This window comes from Gadus chalcogrammus, chromosome 7 (genome assembly GCF_026213295.1).
Source record: "Gadus chalcogrammus isolate NIFS_2021 chromosome 7, NIFS_Gcha_1.0, whole genome shotgun sequence".
In the NCBI taxonomy this organism is placed as follows: Eukaryota; Metazoa; Chordata; class Actinopteri; order Gadiformes; family Gadidae; genus Gadus; species Gadus chalcogrammus.
The window spans coordinates 10,807,567-10,827,640 of record NC_079418.1 but is presented as its reverse complement, the minus strand read 5'-3'; the positions used below and the strand labels follow the sequence as shown (position 1 = coordinate 10,827,640).

The 20,074-nt window shown below is 42.5% G+C and overlaps 1 protein-coding gene across 1 annotated transcript in view; it reads left to right on the top strand.

Moving 5' to 3' along the window:
- Nucleotides 1-20,074, top strand: part of cux1a (cut-like homeobox 1a) — a 103,082-nt gene that overhangs the window by 27,789 nt on the left and 55,219 nt on the right. Inside the window, exon 2 of the mRNA XM_056594751.1 lies at nt 829-939. Within this exon, the coding sequence (XP_056450726.1) occupies nt 829-939 (111 nt within the window). The remainder of the gene's footprint in view (nt 1-828; nt 940-20,074) is intronic.

Below are 20,074 nucleotides of genomic sequence, written 5' to 3'. Positions count from 1 at the left end.
GTCAATTCAGCCCCCAAGCGTGTGAATGCAGCACACATCATTATCTGCCTTTGTGTGGTTCATGTGTACAGTGAAATTCAAATGAAGGATATATCTTTTATTTTTCCCACCATAAGAAACAATCAACATTATATGTTCTATGTCCGTGTGTATTGTGGCCGTTCATGACAGGTCATAAGATCTCTATGGCGGAGCCATGACCGTCATACAGTAGTACCACTATGTGTGTATGAGAACTCACTCTGTGCATGTTAGCTTGCATGGTAAATGAGTGTGAGCAGGGTTTTTTATATGGATTGGTTGGAGTACTTTGAAGTGGAAGTTTGCCATGTGTCCACCAGAGACTTGTAGACTGTGAGTTTAATGAAGCTATGCTTGGTGGCCTTAGCAGCTGCTCTCTCCTCTTGCCTGCTAGGATATCTCTGGTCTTAGTAAGGAATTAGGAAGTCAGTATCATGACTTGTTCATTATTTTTAAGACACGAGTAATAATCATTATGCATTTTGGAAATGTGTTTTTTTGAGATTCACTCGATTTATACGACAACGTTTTTGGAGAAGCATTAGAGAGCAATTTAACCTAAACATTTTTTTTTGTAAATTTGTTAAATTGTTAATAGGAAGATATAAAGTTCCACCATTTTCAAATAATTCCTCTTATGTTATTATCAGGGGGCAGTCAGGGACAACTGCAAATAAAAGCAATCCCCCTATCCTTTATTGTAACCGGATTTGCAACACACTGAGCATGATGGGTTTGTGCCCTTACTACTGGATGTACCTCTCTCCCCTCTCCTAACACCCCCACCACTGTGCACACCTTCTGCAGAAAGATCTGGATGCTACGGCTGCGGTGTTGGCCAACCGACAGGATGAGAGCGAGCAGGCCAGGAAACAGCTCATCGATCAGAGCCGGGAGTTCAAGAAGACCACACCAGAGGTGCGTAGTCATCGCAGCGGCAGTAGAAGCAGCCATAGTGGTAGTCGCCGTGTTTGTGTGCATGCCGTCCGAGCACATGGCCAGCGTTCACAGGAACCCGATGGACATGGTGCGGACTCCATTGAGAGAATTAAAGATGAGAGACTGAAGGCGTGTTCAGTTGAAACACCCTCGGCATATCGGATCCTATGAAGAAACCACCAACGGCATGCCAATTCAGGGAAGGGAGGGGGCATGCCTTGAAATCATTTCAACGTTGACTGTGCATGATGTAACACCCGGGACGGAGATATTTGCAGCACAGGCCAAAATGGCAGAATATTCTGAGTTCTAAACTTGCTGTGGCAAAGAGCACGTTGCCCGAGCTGCCTTTGCACACGGTCTCCAAGGGTGTATCAACTGAGCCTTAAGAGAGCTGGCCTGCTGTTGCGGAAGGATGGGCCACAGGTCTCAAGCCTGGGAGGTGTGTGCTTGCATGGCATACGTTGCTTCCAAACTACCTGTATTACTACATTCAAGGCTGTTGTGAATTTAACCTGAAGGCATCAGGACACTGGTTTGAGTCGATGTGTACTTTTAACCCCAAAATTCGGTGTATTGAATAATACTGAAAATCTGGGAAAATGCTTACACCTGAGCCAAAGCAATGGTGCATTGTGGGTGATAACACATCCTTGTAAAATGTACATTTCTGATGATGACTTCTGTTTATTTTGAAGGGGCATTATAGCTCCTGTGACGACACACGGTTTGTGTACTTCTACAGATAAAGTGCAGTGAAAGGCATTTTGAGTTTTTAATCTGTTGCTAATGCCAGGGCAAACGTAGCCTGGTGGTACAAGACTGCACCCATCTAACCACCATCACTGCTTTATTCCCAGTGCTCAGAGGCTCATGTTTTGCTACTACCGTGGGATGACGCACACACCACCACGCCTCTCCAAATGGCCATTTAAAAGCGGTTGTGGGATCACGACGCAAAGAGAAAAGTGGATTCCGTCTTAACCCTAGACTGTTGGTCTAAACAGACGGGGACCATTGTACCAGGGCTTCTGAGCTATTCAGCATACTATATTTTAGGTCTCTGTGTGACCTGAAAAAAAGCAGTGGTGTATTTACTTTCTGTAGTAGACCCAGCACTAATAAATGCTATACCATGCTTATGAACAAACACACCACACACAGATTCAGTACTCTATTCAACGCACAATGCATACACTGTCGTATCTGCGCAACACATAACGGTACTTCATTTAACATTTAGCACAAGCCCCTTGGACTCTTTCCTGTCGAGCTTCTATCACAATCACAACAAACTCTTATCGCATGGCTAGCCCAGGCCAGTCTGCTGCCAGGTTTAGCTGGCCATTCTCCCTCCCCTATGAATTCACATCCTGGTTAGTGTGTGTGTGTGTGTGTGTGCCTTCATGTTGATGATTGCCATTTGAATATTTCTGAGGAATCAGTGTAGTACGACTATGTCAGTGTCTGGTGTATTTATTATTGGGTATTTTGTAATCAGTGTAGTTGGTCAAATGCACACACATTACAAGAAAACAATCCCTGTGATATAGTATACATACCATAGTAACCATGTGAAATGTGGAATAATTATAAACAGAAAACAAACATAGCGACTACCTGGTTACAGGGACCTCAGTCTTGCAAAGACGCCCTTACCAGACGGAAAGTCTAGGACACAGCATTGATTAACTGTGTCAGGAACCGCCCACTTATCAGGAAGGAGGACATGCCACCAATCACGGACCATGCGCCGGGAACAGTTAGAAAAACAGACCTGTGGTAAAATGGGCGGGATTTAAAATGGGAGTTACCAAAATTGCTCCGTGGTCTGCAGGCGGAATAAATAAACCCATAGAATGCAAAATAAAGTTGATTGGTCGTGTGTTGCGCCAGAGCAACGTCTCCATTCCCGCGGAGTGACAACGCCAACTCCCATTAATAGTTTAACTTGCTCTATGTATCTGCCATTCTGGACTGGCAACATGGTGAGCCAGTGCAAATGAAGTTAAGAGGCGGAGCGTACAGGGACCTGGACACATGTGGCACGCTGTCTGAACTCATGGATTCCTTGGATTCCAAATGCACCAATCAGATTGGTAGTCAGCAAACTACCTCACTGGACTACCACTGAGCAGCTCTGGAGTCTGGAGTTTGCAGAACAGTTTGTAGTTTGTTGGCACTCCGCCCCAGAACAGTTTGTAGTCTGTTGGGCTCCAGCCCCGAACAGTTTGTAGTTTGTTGGGACTCCGCCCCCGAACGGTTTGTAGTTTGTTGGGACTCTGCCCCTGAACAGGTTGTAGTCTGTTGGGCTCCAGCCCCGAACAGTTTGTAGTTTGTTGGGACTCCGCCCCCGAACAGTTTGTAGTTTGTTGGGACTCTGCCCCTGAACAGGTTGTAGTCTGTTGGGCTCCAGCCCCGAACAGTTTGTAGTTTGTTGGGACTCCGCCCCCGAACAGTTTGTAGTTTGTTGGGACTCTGCCCCTGAACAGGTTGTAGTCTGTTGGGACTCTGCCCCCGAACAGTTTGTGGTCTGTTAGGACTCCGCGCCCAAACAGTTTGTAGTTTGGTGGGACTCCGCCCCCAAACAGTTTCCAGTTTCTTGGAACTACTCCCCCAAACAGTTTGTAATTTGTTGCGACTCTATGGAGTCAGAACAGTCTCATTATTAATGAATGCACAGAGAAGGATTCACAAATGTATTTTGTGATTTATACATAAATTACTCTCTTCTCACAAATACATTTCAATGCACACACAAATGGATATCGGCATGTATAAATGTAAAATAAATTTTAAATAAAGGTAATATAAATCCATAAATATATTAATTTAAAAAAGATTTGCAATTTTCATCAAAAATGTATTTGGATGTTGTTACATTTATGTACAAACTGTTAAACTTGAATTTACAAGACGCTTTTCATTTGTGAGCTTGTTTGCATTTGTGTGTGAAACTGTCTGCATTTATGTGTGGATTTTTGAGACTCTCCTGACGTCGCTAGATTCACAAATGCATTTTTTTCAACAAGGAAGTCTCTGTAGCCAATCAGATGCCTCCCTCGTTTTCAGTCAACCACATGACTGCTGTGACTGGGTTTTTACGTCGGTGCCGTTTACTACTTTAACGGCACCGATAATCCCAAAACCCAGTCGAAATTAGATGGAAAAAGTGTCGTGACGCAGCATTTACTTCTTCACCACCTAGAGATTGTTATGTACGATCATTCAAAAAACCATGTTCTTTCCGATAGAGTAGACGGAGGCTGGACTCAGAGGTCGGAACTGCAGCCATGTGATTGGCTGAAAACGAGGGAGGCATCTGATTGGCTACAGAGAGTTCCTTGTTGAAAAAAATGCATTTGTGAATCTAGCGACGTCAGGAGAGTCTCAAAAATCCACACATAAATGCAGACAGTTTCACACACAAATGCAAACAAGCTCACAAATGAAAAGCGTCTTGTAAATTCAAGTTTAACAGTTTGTACATAAATGTAACAACATCCAAATACATTTTTGATGAAAATTGCAAATCTTTTTTAAATTAATATATTTATGGATTTATATTACCTTTATTTAAAACAAGACATATTTGTGTGTGGATCAGAAATATGTTTGTGAAACTTATTTTTGTTTATGGATTTATTTTACATTTATACATGCCGATATCCATTTGTGTGTGCATTGAAATGTATTTGTGAGAAGAGAGTAATTTATGTATAAATCACAAAATACATTTGTGAATCCTTCTCTGTGCATTCATTAATAATGAGACTGTTCTGACTCCATACGACTCCGCCCCCTGCAGTCACGTGTTGATCAGTTGGGGATGAGCGTCGCTGGTCGCTTAGTAGCCGAGTGTTGTGAGCGGTTTCACTTCACCTGAAGCTTCTTTAAACAGATATGAATTATTATTGTGGCAGGTAAATCACTACAAATGAATAAAGTACGTTAATTAAAATGTGACCATGAATTTATGCTCACATAAGAGTATAGAATATACTATAACGACACAGAATATACTATTTTAGTAGGACTATGTCCTGATTTGGTTCATTACATTAAGAGTCAGGCATTTTTCAGACACTTCTAATTAGTGACTAAAGTGAGGCTGAAAGCAATCAGAGCATACAACCAATATTATAGTAACTGTAAACATTCTGCACCCTTCTGAAACAACCACTGGACAGGATGCATGAAGCTTTATGAAGGGAGCAGCTTATCAATAGGTACTTGCTTGATTATTTTACTTTTAAAGAATCTATCAATAAACTGGATGACCGGATGAAATACCTTTTTAAAGGAGATTAAATGAATGGGATGGAATAGGCCAATAGCAGTCACATATGTTCAGAATGCATGCCTAGGAACAATGAAGAGTGGCCCAAATGACAAAATGTCTATTTAGAAAACGTGAAAAGGCCAAAGACTTTACGGGCTTGGCTTGTTTAAGCCTATCAAGGAAACTTGGGCTCCTCCTCTCTCCTCCCGGGCTGCTTTGTTTCTGGCCATGGAAGAACCCTCAACCCTCCCCCAAGTTCAGCCATCCCTCACCTCTCTCGTCTCTACTCCTTTTCAGGAATCCCGTGATGGCTCCCTCCTCCCTCTCCCCCTCCCCCTCCCCTCTCCCTTACAAACTCCTTCCAAGTCCTAAGTGTTGATGAATAAATGGAAAAACAAAAAAAAACTGTTTTGTCTCCAACTGTCCAATAAATTAGGGTTCTTTTCCATTGAAACTGTCTCGAGTGGCAATTTATGTGGGGGCTTAATAACCTATAACTACATTAATCGTGCTGCCGGGGGAGGGGCGCCCTTGCACCAGAGGCCCCCTTCTCTGGGAATTCTGTGAACTCTTGTCAAGGAGGGAAAGGCTAGTTTAAAAAAGAACATGGCCAGGGCATGGCAGACCATCTGAAACACCCAGCATGTATAGATGTGCCCTCATCTGATTATAGCCTGTTTAAGGAGAAAATGTCATTAGATTGCTCCTGTAACCGGGAGCATATTTTCTTATCAAAGATAGGTTTGGAAAATAATTATGTTTCAATAGTTCGCTGATCATATAGATGTACACGTCTGTAATGGGACAAATGCGAAGCCCAGAGGAGTAAGTTGTTGTGTCCGACCATTTTGCTCAATACAGCGCAGAGTGTGCTTGTTAAGGTGCTTAATGGACTCGGATACGGACGGCTAAAAGGTGGACAATTAATAATGTCTTCTTCTGCCAAGTACATTTTTTTTAAATGCTTTAAATCACTGAAAGGTTTTATCAGGGCTGTTTTTTTTCCACTCTTTCACCCTCTATCTCTTCTCTTATGGAGAGGGTTGGAGGAGCTAGGTATGCCTGGTACCAACCTATTATTCAATGACTTATACTATATACTATACAAACACACACAAATACACACAAACAAATTACACCAGTTTCGAGGAGAGCCGTACTATTTAATATAGATACCATATTCCTGCTGTGATCGTCAACAGGAACCAGCAACTGAACTAGGATGGTTGATGACGCTGAATGAAGTAAAAGTCATCCCTGTTTAATCAGTATTTCTTTATTACTCATTGGTCAACTCTCCTTGCCATTCCTGTAACAAGGCAATCTTTTTTCATATACACGTCGACTATAACCTTTCAGCGTAGGAAGGAAGACTTTACTCCTTCCAGTATCTCCTAGCCTCTTTTTCTCCTAATTTAATGTGAATATTATGGCTAGTTTGTCACTCCCAATATTTCCCTTCCGGTTAATTCCCATCAACATGAACCTTTCATTTCCAAACATTTCCCTTGAGTAGGCCAGTGTAAGTAATTTCTCCGCAGCAACATATGGATTAGTCAGCCTTTCCTTTTCTGCGTATCCCACATGAACTGCCTATACTGACTCCGGTATGATCTGTTTCAGATGTTATATTATCATTGGGGTCTTGGACTCATTATATGTTGTAAGACATCATTTCACATATTCTTTTTCCATTCAATCTCTGTTTTATAAATTTGTGTGTCTTCAACCATTTTATGTTCAATGAACTCCAAAGTCGACCTGGCCGCAAGGAAGTTGTAGATCTTTGAGACTCCGCCCTATCTTGCACACAGCACAATTGACTTTCTACACTGACACATGTATCGTTGCTAGTTTGCAGCCGGCGTAAAGCTGATTTTCCCCCGCAGCAAACTCGCGCCACGACACTTACGCCCTGAGAGGCGTGTCGGCGAAAAGCAGAGGCGTGTTCCGGCGCAAAAGATACATGGTACTATCTTACAGATCGAAAAAGCAGTCGCGCAACTGACCGACGCAGACCTGGTCTAAATGCCCTAGCGGATAGCGCAGTTGGTGATGCTATTTTGGCGTGCCTAGGCAGGTTGGAACTGTAACGTAAGTTTACACACACGTAGGATGTACACAGCACAAACATGCAAACAATTTGCCTAATTGAAATATTATGATGTCAAAGATTGTTCATATGTGTGAAACTGCATAGACTTTCCATAGGGGCTGCATGAATGAACACTGTAGTAGGCTATGCCATGCGTTAAAATAATAATAATAACAATAATAAAACTCGAGCAAAGCATATCCCAGCCTTCCAAAACAAAATCTCGTTTTAGGGTCAATTATAACGTTGGTTACATTTTTGGGAAAGAACAGCTGATACAGCGGTAACAAGTTGTACTTTTAAATCAATGCAACACCGTACAGCAAACATATATTTTCTTGACACAGACATCGTGTACAAGCCCATAACTTTTAGTACAGCATAATACAGTCCATGGCAATGTATATTAACGGGGGGACACATATTATGAATACAAGCAAATGTATACAATACTGGTAACAAACAATGTTTGTATATTGCTGCATATCATTAAATAGACCCACAGTTGCGGCCACAGGACCGCATATCATATGTGTTAAGTTCTCTTTGACGAAATTGACATGACGACTCAGTGTTTCTGAAGTTTCAGAGGAAAAAACAATATTCCATGTGTGAATTAGGCCATATTATATGGCCATCAAGTGAACCATCTGTTTGAAATTCATGTGATCATGCATCTGTCTCAGCGGAGAATGCAAACGCGCTGTCAAAATATGAACTCGGCAGGTTCAAATGCGCTCATCATGGCTCTTAAAGGGGATGGGAGATGGCACTCTCATTGGTTTACTGCATGTTACGCCCAACGCACACCTACGGGTATTCAGACAAACCCATTTTAGATTTGCGTCGGTCACAAGAATAATTTATCCGCCGGTATAATAGCAACTGTGCCAGAGATCCGCCCACAAAGCTACTTGCGCTTCTCGCTTCTCACTTGTATTTCAGACCGTTAAAATTGTTGGATCCGGTGCCCGAAACCGCACATTTCTGAAACCATGTCCCAGGGTGGTTTAAAATATATCCGGACCTATGCGGTTTCGTGTTAGGATTCTTGTGGATGCCCGAAACGCAAACGATGACGTCATTAGCCCCCCACCAGCTGGGGGACGTCAGAGTGGCGTTGAATTATCATTATTATTTTTTATTTGTATTCGTTTTGTACTTTTAAATACAGCCCCTTGATAATTGTATTACTAATTGTACATTAAAAAGTATTTCTGCTCAATTTAAAAGGTTGAATCTCCTCGTGATTGAATGTTTGTATGCAGCACGCAGGCTTGATGCGCTTGACTTTTTGCTGTGGAGAACCAGCACCTTGAATATTTACAACAGCGTTTCTATAGCTCGATGCGGTTTCGCAATGATTACGTCTTTAGGGAGATATTCCTGAACCACATAAAACGAAACCGGATCGTTTTCGCCCGTTTTGGCTCCGTGTGGACGGGGCCTAAGTGTGTTTTTTATTTGGGTCCCAATTGAATGTGTCCAATTGATAAGGATTTTGGGAAGCCAGTGTCCTTGTAGCTGCATTTTGAACTGTTGCATTTGAATGCATCTGAACTGGTTAAAGGAGCCTGCTATTTATTATTTATTAACTGGCATTGGTCCACTCCTCCCAGATATCAGTTTTGTTATTGATCCTTACACAGAGGTGACTCTAGCTTGGTGCCTGAAGAGAAATGTAAGCAGAGGGTGAGAATCATTTCCATAAATTTTCCAAGCACTCCGATGCCCCTGCTATAGCTCAGTTGTATTTTATCCTTTAATCTTGCTGGTAAAGGAAGAGTCATCATATATAATTCATCACTAAGGGTTGGGCTTACTATCATTTTAATAGATTTGACTCTTTATCGTAAATATTTCAGAAATTTCTTCGCCGAGTGGTGAATGCTGTTTTTGTACACCACATGTTCAATGGCTTAGCGGATTTTTCTGGGTTAAGGATGCGAACCAACACATCTGCATAGATAGAAATCGTATGATTACCATTTATAATGTCTAGCCCTTCTGTGTACCATTACCTCCCCAACCCCTTCAAACTAAATGCATTTACTTCTATCAACATATTACTAATCTATAATCACATTTGTATTCTTCAGTTTGGCTACCATTGTTGGATTGTGGGATTCTTCCTCTGTCGTCCACCTCAGCGAGCTAGCAACTGCCTTCACACCGTTCATAGGGCCATCGGTACTACACGGCACTACACCCATAGTCGAACTGGGACACTATACTACGGTGCAGTGAGGTAGTGAGAGAGTTGGTGCGTAGTGGTAGGGTTTAGGGAAGGTATGGGACAGCACTTAAGACCTCATTGCTTCCGCGCTCAAGTGCTAATAAACAAAACTGAGGAGAGATTGAGCAACATTGTCATAGGCTAGTATTAAAACATGGAAGTATTAAAACATGGAAGCAGGACATTTGGGCTAAATCCAGACTTTCCATTGCATGTAGCATTTACTTTTATTCTATTAGGTCAAAAACTGTGCCTAGTGATAAGGCAGTTGCTTTTTTTGTGTCTTGTGCCACAAAGAATTAAATAAGCTGACCTTCTGTTTTGAAGTGCAGACTCAGCGTGTTGCTGCAGCTGGCTGAGCTTCCCGCTCAGTGGAGAGTGATCTGGTCAGCGATGGGAGTGAATAAAATGCATTTCAAACAACGTTTTATGCATCAAGCTTTTATTCGATTGCCCATATTATAAATACGAAAAATATGGAATATGATTTAGGAGACAAATGTAAGACATCCAATATGTGTTAAAACGTTTTAGGAGAGAAGAGATTTGCTAAATGATGGTGTTGAAAAGTGAAGATGCCATTTAGGATTGAGAAGGGTGGGCCTGAGATGACTCTGGGAACAGAGTCGCGTGGACTCTGTTGGACTGTGCAGTGGTCCGCCTCCTGCAGATGTGCAGATGATACATAAAGGGGTTTGTGATTCCCTTTTTACAGAGGTTTCAGTGTAATGTCACTAGTTACTTTAATTTAGGCCTGCTCGATTATGGAAAAGAATCATAATCACGATTATTTTGGTCAATATTTAAATCACGATTATTCAATCGATTATTTTTTGAGTTTGAAAACATGATGCATTTATTCAGCATGTCTCTCCCAAAAAACACTTTGTAACTGAGAAAATGTTGCCTTAAAAAAATACACAAAATGTGTATATAATGTACAGATATGTATCCAGCTGTTCTTATGTACACTTTCTATAAAACATTTAATAAAAAAAATGAAAACTTGATTATATTAGTTTTGTGATCGTTTGACGCTAAAATCGAAATCGTGATCAAAGTTCGATCAATTTCCCAGTCCTACGTAATGGCAGTAATTTTGTTATTTAGCAAGTTACTTTTAAAACTAAGGCTACCCAACACTGATAATGAGGATGCCTGATCTCTAAAGAGGTCATTGCCTCGACCTCTGGTCCAATGTTGCTCCTTCCTGTCCAACCAAGGCCTGAGCCAGCACTTCCGCTTGCGTTGTCGGTAAATCCACAAGAGAGTCTTTGGATATTTTGGTCATTTCATTTCTTCCACACAATTTAAATTATGTCAATAGAAATTTTGGCATGCTTACGACCCAGGTAGGACAACTCCAGAATAACCTATACACCAAGCCCAGATAATTCATCAGTTGATGACCTGTTCTTGCACCAATAAATACATGACCTACAATTAGACAGTAATGATTAAAATAGGACAGAGGAACCTACTTTGAAATATTGGTGCTCAGATATGACGCTAGTTTAATAAATCTAAAAAGCTACTTTTTGGCCTACATAAGAAGGAATGCAATGTACAGTAGCGGGAAACAGGTGCAGCACCAAAGACAGATGGCTCAACACTGAAGTACCTACTTTACTTAAACACATGTATGCAATCGCATAATGGTGATATTTCTTGCACTTCTAAATGTCCAAATGTAAAATCACCACTATCAGATTTTTACAATCCACTTATAGATTTGTTTTAATTATACATTTTTCAAAAATGTTGATAATCAATTTTAATAATATTATGAACATTATATCACTTATATATTCTGTTATCTCAAAACATCTAACAAGCAGAACGTTGTTTGGTGTGTTTGAATAGGCGTACTTATGGTCAAATCAGTTTATATATGACGTCCCATGTGTCCCAAATGTTCAGACATTCCAATATTGCATTTAGGTAATTGTACAGCTGTGACTTGTTGAAATGTTGACGAATTGTGGTTCTCAACTGACTTGAGCTGTATTTCAATCCAACCAGACATAAAGTGTACTTGCTCTGCTAGATAGATGGATAGATAACCTTTTCCGATTCCCCAAAGGGAAATTCCTGAATTAATGCAGCCGAAGTGGCCAGGCCATTGGAGATAAAGACAAAATAAGATGAATAAAGACAGATAGTATCTCTGTCAGTATGTACAATAACGTGCAATAAAATATGTGTGATAAAGATTGGCAGAAAACAGAATAGAGATATATCGTCCAGTTCAGTATGGTCAAGTCAATGGCCCATTGAACATGATTGCCGAGCGACGGAGTTGACTTGATGTCGTTTGCACTCTATTTGTCTCCCTACTCGGTCCTCCTCTTTTCTCTGAGAAACGTACAGGACTGCCCGTTTGAGTTAGTTTTCCCCCAGACTGCCATACCCTATCAGTGGGAGCGGCAAAATGAGCGTTCCTGACAAAATGAATATAGTAATTAGGGCTGATTCGTTGGCACAGCGCCAATCCTCCGGCTGACTAGCGTCTCGCTCAGTTAATTACAGCCCTGCCTGTTTAACACCACAACGCCAGAGAGATGTTCACAAGGCAGACAGCCTAAAACTCCCCTTCTTCGTTTTTTCCTGGTCGCTCTGTGAAGCTTGTCTCTGAACTCTTCTAAAAGGCCTGCTATTGATTTCACAGGCAGAGCTGTAATGTAGCCTGGCTGAGGAATGTGTTGGGTGAGCAGGAGTAAAGGCGGCAGGATGGTTGGAGAACAGAGAGGACAGTGGCTCACCTGTTAGACAGGAGTATCATCTGACTGAGAGGCGGTGCCGGTGGTGGGGGGGTTTGGAGGGGGAATATGCCGCCTTTATATGCGTATGGTTCGGATCTACTTTAAGATGCTGTGTAGATAAGGTTGTTGCTATTATGATTATTATTCTTGTTGTTTTTATCATTTTGAATTCGTTATTAATATCACTGTCTTGGCTACAGTAATGATAAGGAATATAGGGCGTAAATGAAGAGGACAAAGGTCTTCATGCCCCAAAGACACAGTGCAATCAATCACACCTACATTCTATTCTATTAATATATCCAATATCCTCTTCTGAGCGTTGAGTCGGCCCATGAGATGTGCCACTATCTATAGCTCTAAATCTATATATTTGGTTCCGTTTTTATGGTAAGTGTCCTCAAAACAGCTGCCAGTTTTAGACAGTGAGTAGCAAAAAGCCAATGTCCGCAGACAGCATGTCCGTTTGCTTATATTAGCCCAGAGCAACCCCCTTTCCTGCCTCTGAGTTCTCTCATTAGCCAATCAGCTGCTTTAATGCCACCTTTGCTGCCCACGGGGAGGAGGACTTAGTGGGCGAGCAAAAACCACTGTTCAATAAAAAGAGAGAGTGTGTGTGTCCATGTGTGGGGGATGAGGGGGGGGGGGGGGGGGGCTATATTTGCATTTGCACACTGTAAATGAATGTAAGGGCTGACTTTGTCTTGAAACCCCCACTCAATAATTTACCCTCCTGCTGACGCACATCCTGGAATGACGCAGCTATTTTGACCCTGCACCACCCCCCTCCAGAGGGCCGTGTAGGAGGGTGGAGGGACAGGGTGGACTCTGTACTAGAACAGTAGTACATTTGAACCATCAGAGGAGTAAGAAAGCAAAAGCACCCATTAGATGATAGGCTGAAAGTATTTACTTTATTAACTATTGCTTCGACTCATGTGTTTATTCTCTATGGTGTTGTCATAAGATAGGTCAATCTGGAAGACGCTCTGTTATTGCCTGGCTTTTAATCAAACAGACATCATGCCACTCTGGAATCACGTCAACCCTGTCTGTTCAACACAGCAGTTTTGCACAAGGTCGTTGTGTAGTCCGAAAGGGCATTGTGTCAACGAGTAAGTTATTCTTTGCCTTGCAGAACTGCTCCCCAGGAAACCGCACAAAAAGAGGATTTGTGGGGGAGCAGGGGGCATTAAACCTTCCTGTATGTCCTCTTTGGTTGCTAGAAGTTCATCTGCACCCAACAGAGTAACCCCACCTCCTCCATGGAAGACCTTTCTAACACCACTCCTTATATTCACGGACACATTTCAAACTACTCCGCTGTGCAACTATTGAATGTGTATGCATACTGTGATGGGAATTTGTCCCAGGTCAATCATTTCAGTGTAAACTGAGTAGGAATAAAGAGTCATCCGAACTTATAGCAATCAGGCTAATTTAATGAAGTAATAAAGGTACAACAAACAGAAAACAAACAATCATCCGAGGTTTCAGATGAGAGTTCGCCCTGCTTCTTTCCAGGCGTTCCGCAAGGAGAAGTCCAATGCATTTGCAGAAGCAAGGTCTTATACACTGTTGTAAGGATGCTGAGAACAGCTCTGCCTCCCAATATAACTATAGTATTTGTTAACCAGATGGTAAACTATCGATGAACCTCCTCAGGATGTCATAAAGGGGGACGTAGCCATGCCTTATCAGTTGGAGCCCCGGCTTCTCAACCTTCCTGAGGGGGGTCAAGAAAACAGGCACATAGCAACAAATGGCAGCAAGAGAAACGGAATGTGAAAATATAATTTTCCCAGTACAATACATACATGTGTTGTTCTAGGAATAAAACAGGACAGACTTTGAATGGGCATAGAAAGAATTAGGGCTGTACCAGAAGTTGGATTAGTGATATGATGGTTTAAAGAGAGAGGGATTGCTCACAATATGAGGAGAACTCTCTCTAATGAGAGATCTTAACATATAAACAAACCTGATGGGCCCAAGTGCCCTAACAGCAATCCTTCAAGTGAAAAGTATTTATTTTATTGGATATGTACTCTCTGTAGCAAAGCAATCTTAAAGGCCCTATCCAAAGGAAGTCAGATGGCATTTCAGCCAGGATCATTTTTCTTGGGCCATAAAACGTGAGTTCGGGGTTGGACGTAGCTTTTGTAAAAGTCAGAGGTTTTGTCGCAGTGGCTAGGGGTAGAGCTTGGAACACCAAAGCTAACCCTTCAATCCCATCACTATTAGATGAAGCTGACAACAGAGCCATACCTCGACCAAATACTTGTCACCTAGAACAAAAGTAAGCCCAAATACCATTTTGGGTGCAAATATTTCCTAGAGTGAATACTATTTTACTTTTGTTCTATATTTTGGTGTTGAAGCCATTCAACTATTACCCAAATTGGACTGAAAAGAGCCACATTTCATTTTGTTTGCACTTTAAGCGGGAACCAACGGGACAATTCTGGTGGGCGTAGCGATTTTAACTAGAACTGAAATATCCACACTTGCAGCGCTGGTAGTTCCTCCTAATGTAATTCAACTGGTGAATCAGAGTGGACACGGATCTTGGCTTTGTGGAATTAATGATTGAGATTTTAGTCGCTGTGTGGGCTTCAATTAGTTCTTTTATTGAGTCTGTGAAAGACTGTTGATCAGCCATTTCTTTCCTATCATGAGTCCAATGTGTTTAAAGTCATTTTAACACAACCTCTCCTCCGTTGTACTTTGGTTTGTGTTATTCTGCCTCTCCGTTCTACCCCCCCTGGAGAAAATTTTGCGCTTGGGCTGTGGGTGGTCTTGTGGTGGGAGACACAGGCTGGACTCAGGTCAGGTTTCAGACTGGGGGAGGGGGAAGATTCTTAGTCCTCTGGCTCTCTATATGTGTATATTTATATATATATATATATATATATATATATATATATATATATATATATATATATATATATATATATATATATATATATGTATATATATGTATATATATATGTATATATATATATATATATGTATATATATATATATATATATATATATATATATATATATATATATATATATATGTATGTGTATATATATATATATATATATGTATATATATGTATATATATATATATATATATATATATATATATATATATATATATATATAAATAAATATATACTGTATATAGGTAAATATGTGTGTGTTTATGTATATATATATATGTAGTTGTTACATATTGTTGTAAAACCTTTTTGGGCAATTATTTATATCTTTAGTAGAGCTAAGCTGTGTAATTTGTGGTCAAATGTACAGCGAGGTGATCATTATTGATGATCATTTAGGTTGATGCAGGGGATTATTTCGCGATAATGTCCCGGCTTGCTGAACATTATCCCTTACATGTATCCTTAATGTCAAGTGTTTTTATTGATAAATGATATCCATCCATCCCAACTCCTGCTGGGTCACTGCGTGTTATTTTTAGAATGGGACCCCCCCCCATGTTGTCCCTCACTGCTGACCTTAATGAGTCAGTGTCTGTGAATGCAGCCATGCACACACGTGCACGCTTCATGTACTTTGGGAGCCTGCAATAGATAGGCGCATGCCAGCTATTCACACTAAACCCACTCCCAATCTTTTAGATATCCAACATAGTACTGTGCAACAATGGTGATTTTTGTTGTTGTTGCATAGTGGTGCTTAGTTTCCTAAGGCAACAATTGATTGAGTGATGCGCGGGTGCGTGTGACTGAAGCCGTGTCCACTAAAAATGCATGTTGTTTTGTTTCCTTCCTATGAAGATATTCATGGTCCTGTATATTTCGTTGGCATTGTCGTGCATCCGTTCCGGTCTTATTCGACGGAGAAAACACCTCCCTTTGTGCCACGATCATCGTTTTCAAATACCAAAAGAGAGAGTTTCAAAGTTCTTGTCTAAGGAGGGCCATAGTCCTTATCTCATGTGAGCTCCCCAACCTACTTCTCTCTCTGCAAAATACTGTTTTGAATTCATTTTGGTAGCTTTTATGTAAAACTTACATCAATATTAAAAAGTCCCTATGGTGTCCAGAGCAAGAAGTTCTCTTTACGTTTGGCTTTAAGTGTAACACAAGACAATGCCTATGGCTGTTGGCATCTTCGTTGTCTAGCTAACATCATTAGATGGGCTGTACTAAACATGTGGATTCGTTATTACTATCCTTAAATTACTATTAGCTATTCTCAGCTATCCCTCTCCTTCACATTCTTCATGTCTCTTTCTCCATCTCTCATCTCCTCTCAATCCTTCCCTCCATCCCTCTGTCCATCTCTCTTGTTGCCTTTGTCTGTCCCCTATCTGTCACTCTCACTCTCGCTTAAGGAATCTGATGCGGGCCGCAAACGGCAAGTGGTGTATTTTGTCTAATGCGTGAAGAAGGATATGCTAAGCACATCTGCTGTCCCGATATGTCTCGGTCTCGGAGGTCTCCCTGCCGCCTCCACCGGGCTCATCGAGCACTGCAGCCCGGTGGGATTCAACACCAAGACGCAATCTCTGCATTCACATCAGTTGTCGTTGCAATGTGAATTTTCTATGCTCCGTTTTACTGTTATTGTTACAGCCACAATACTCCTTCCAGGTAGGAAAACGCGCATTTATGATTAACGTGTATGGTCAAATAGCACCGATCCATACAAGGTCAACCTAAACCCCAAGGGCAATCCCTGGAGATGTTTTGTCTCCTTGCAGGCCCCCGCTCCCTTGTTTGTGTTTCGCAGGAAGACATTCTCTCCGATGCAGCTCTGGCCCGGCGACGGCCACACACATGCAGCGCCGCAGAAGCGGTGTGCTTCATGTGGCCTCCGTGCATGTTCCAATTTGCGCGGCTGGCTGCGTTGCAGGTTCTTGTCCCAAAGCCACCACTAAAAATAGCTCTCCCGCAGTCGCCCGGCAGCCAAACACCGTGCCCGCGATTCATAGCTAATTATGATCCGCCGCCCTTTCTCCTCGGCGTCCTCTCTCACCTGCGCGTCTATCGCCCCACCGGGAGTGGGACGGGGTCTCCAGCGGCCGCAGTTGATTGATCGTCTTGTCTGGTCGAGCTGGGGGGGGGTGGGGAGGGGGGGGGGGGGGGGGGGGGGCATGTCTCTGAGCCTCCTTTCAACGGTCACCCTTTTGTCCTTTAGTGTTCTGCCCAATTCCCCTTTCCCTCTACCGGTTAGGGCAGAGGGGGGGGATGGCTGGGGTGTGGATCGGGAGCCGGACTCATCTGTGTTTGCTGTTTGTGGAGTCAGTGGGGGAGGGGTGCACTAGAGAGGTTGACCTCATTCCAAGAAAGAGTATCCAAACTGAGGGTACTGGTTGTTGTTTATGTTATGTTGCTCTTTTTGGTTGATGTTATGTTTGTAGGTTCCGTGCAATATATATATATATATATATATAAACTGTAAGTATGTATGTATTTAAGAGAGAGAGAGAGAGAGAGAGAGAGAGAGAGAGAGAGAGAGAGAGAGAGAGAGAGAGAGAGAGAGAGAGAGAGAGAGAGAGAGAAAACTCAAAAGCCACAGAGGCAGAAAACATCTGACAATCTGTGACGGTGAGTCTTGCCGTGTTTAAATAATTCAGATCATTGTTCCCTGTGCCCCGACATAGTCCCAGGGATCTCTGCCTCTCATGGAGAGAGTGAAGACCCCGGCTAAACAGAGTACAGAGCACACTATGTCAGGGCAGCTCGGGGAGCAGGAAAGCATATCACCCGTAAGCAGTGAGTGTCGTTGAAATGGTCCTGATGTCACATCCTCTTCTAAAGGGGTGAGCCCCATTTCTGTCCTTGAACAAACATAAGACACCTGGGATCATCTCACCACACCACCGTTTCATTTCCGTCTGTAGTGTGTGTGTGTGTGTGTTTATGGCTGTGGGTGTGTTTGTGGATGCGTGAGTGATTTTTGTCATACTTTGTTGAACATCAGTGTTGTAACGTCTCAACAGATGATTCAACACACATGAAAACACTGATTCATGTGAAAGAGACAAGACGTCTCTATCTTAGTCCCAAGCATGGCACACACACACACACACACACACACACACACACACACACACACACACACACACACACACACACACACACACACACACACACACACACACACACACACACACACACACACACACACACACACACAAAACACACACTTAGTGGCATATCCTCCGCAAGCGTTTTGAAACTCTTCAAATTGCCAATTGAAAACAGTTGGGAGAATGGGAAATTGTCATTTTAGGGAATGAAAGCCCACCTGAATGCTGTTTGCCCATGTGGTTGTTTTTAAATCCCTGTGGATCTCTTATGGCATGTCCTGTCTTTCTCTTAACTCTGTCCTTCGATACATTTTAGGTTAACACGCACGGGCACACACGCACACCTTATTACTGCGAGCATGCAGTGAGTCACTACCCTCGTTTCTCATTCTGTCCGCCCTCCCCCTGCGACACATACACACCCGGAACACCCCCCTCACCAAGTAAAGCTAAGCCCCCAAATAAAACATTCATTTCAGCCTGACTGGACAGACACACACACACACACACACACACACACAGATCCCCCCGACACACACACACACACACACACACACACACACACACACACACACACACACACACACACACACACACACACACACACACACACACACACACACACACACACACACACACACATACAAACAAAGTGACAGAAAGGGAGAGGATTACCGAGCATGACTATGAATTATGTTTCACCCAAATGCATAAGTTGTACCTGGGGCTTCTATGTGTGTGTGCTTGTGTGTGTGTGTGTTGTGTGTGTGTGTGTGTGTGTGTGTGTGTGTGTGTGTGTGTATATGTATGTGTATGTGTGTATGTGTGAGTGAGTGAGTGAGTGAGTGTGTGTGGGGAGCAGGGTGATCTACTTGCAATGGCAACAACATCAGTCAGACTCTCCAAGGTTCAAGAGCCGCATGCACTTACTGGCCCCTGCCATTAGCTCCCCGGGGCCGCGGCATAAAACACATGCAGATTGAATATGAAAAGCCGCATGCTCTGTGTCCTTGCCCGGCACCAAGGTGGGGGGGGGACTGCCCCAAAATCTTAAGAGAGGAAGTAGCATCATTTTCTTCCTCTTTTTTTCTTTGGTCATAAATGGGTTGTTTGTGTCCAGGACTGTGTGTTCCTGGAGAGTGGACGCAGGGCCAGTGTTCAAGGCACACTGCTCCAGGAGAAAGACCCTCAATGGAGCCCAGCTACTTGGCTGCACTTTCTCTCACTCCATTGCCCTCTTTCTAATCTTTCTCTCTGCATCTTTCTGTAGAGCACTGCCTTGTGCGTGCGTGTGTGTGTGTGTGTGTGTGTGTGTGTGTGTGTGTGTGTGTGTGTGTGTGTGTGTGTGTGTGTGGTGTGTGGTGTGTGTGTGTGTGTGTGTGTGTGTGTGTGTGTGTGTGTGTGTGTGTGTGTGTGTGTGTGTGCGTGGACCTACAGGCTTGTTGCCCCTGGAGTTCTGGGCTCCTGTCCAGAACAGGAAGCAGTCAGGGGTGGGCGAGAGAATCTTTCTTTCTTTCTTTCCTTTTCAAATTTCTCCAATGCCTTGTGGTTCACTACTCTACATGCGTATGTGTCTATGCTCGTTCCACTTTGCCTGTGCCACTCTGCTTCTTAATATAAAGTAATATGTAACACACATTAGCATATATTTATAGATAAACTTTGAGCACAATTTCTATACTGGTT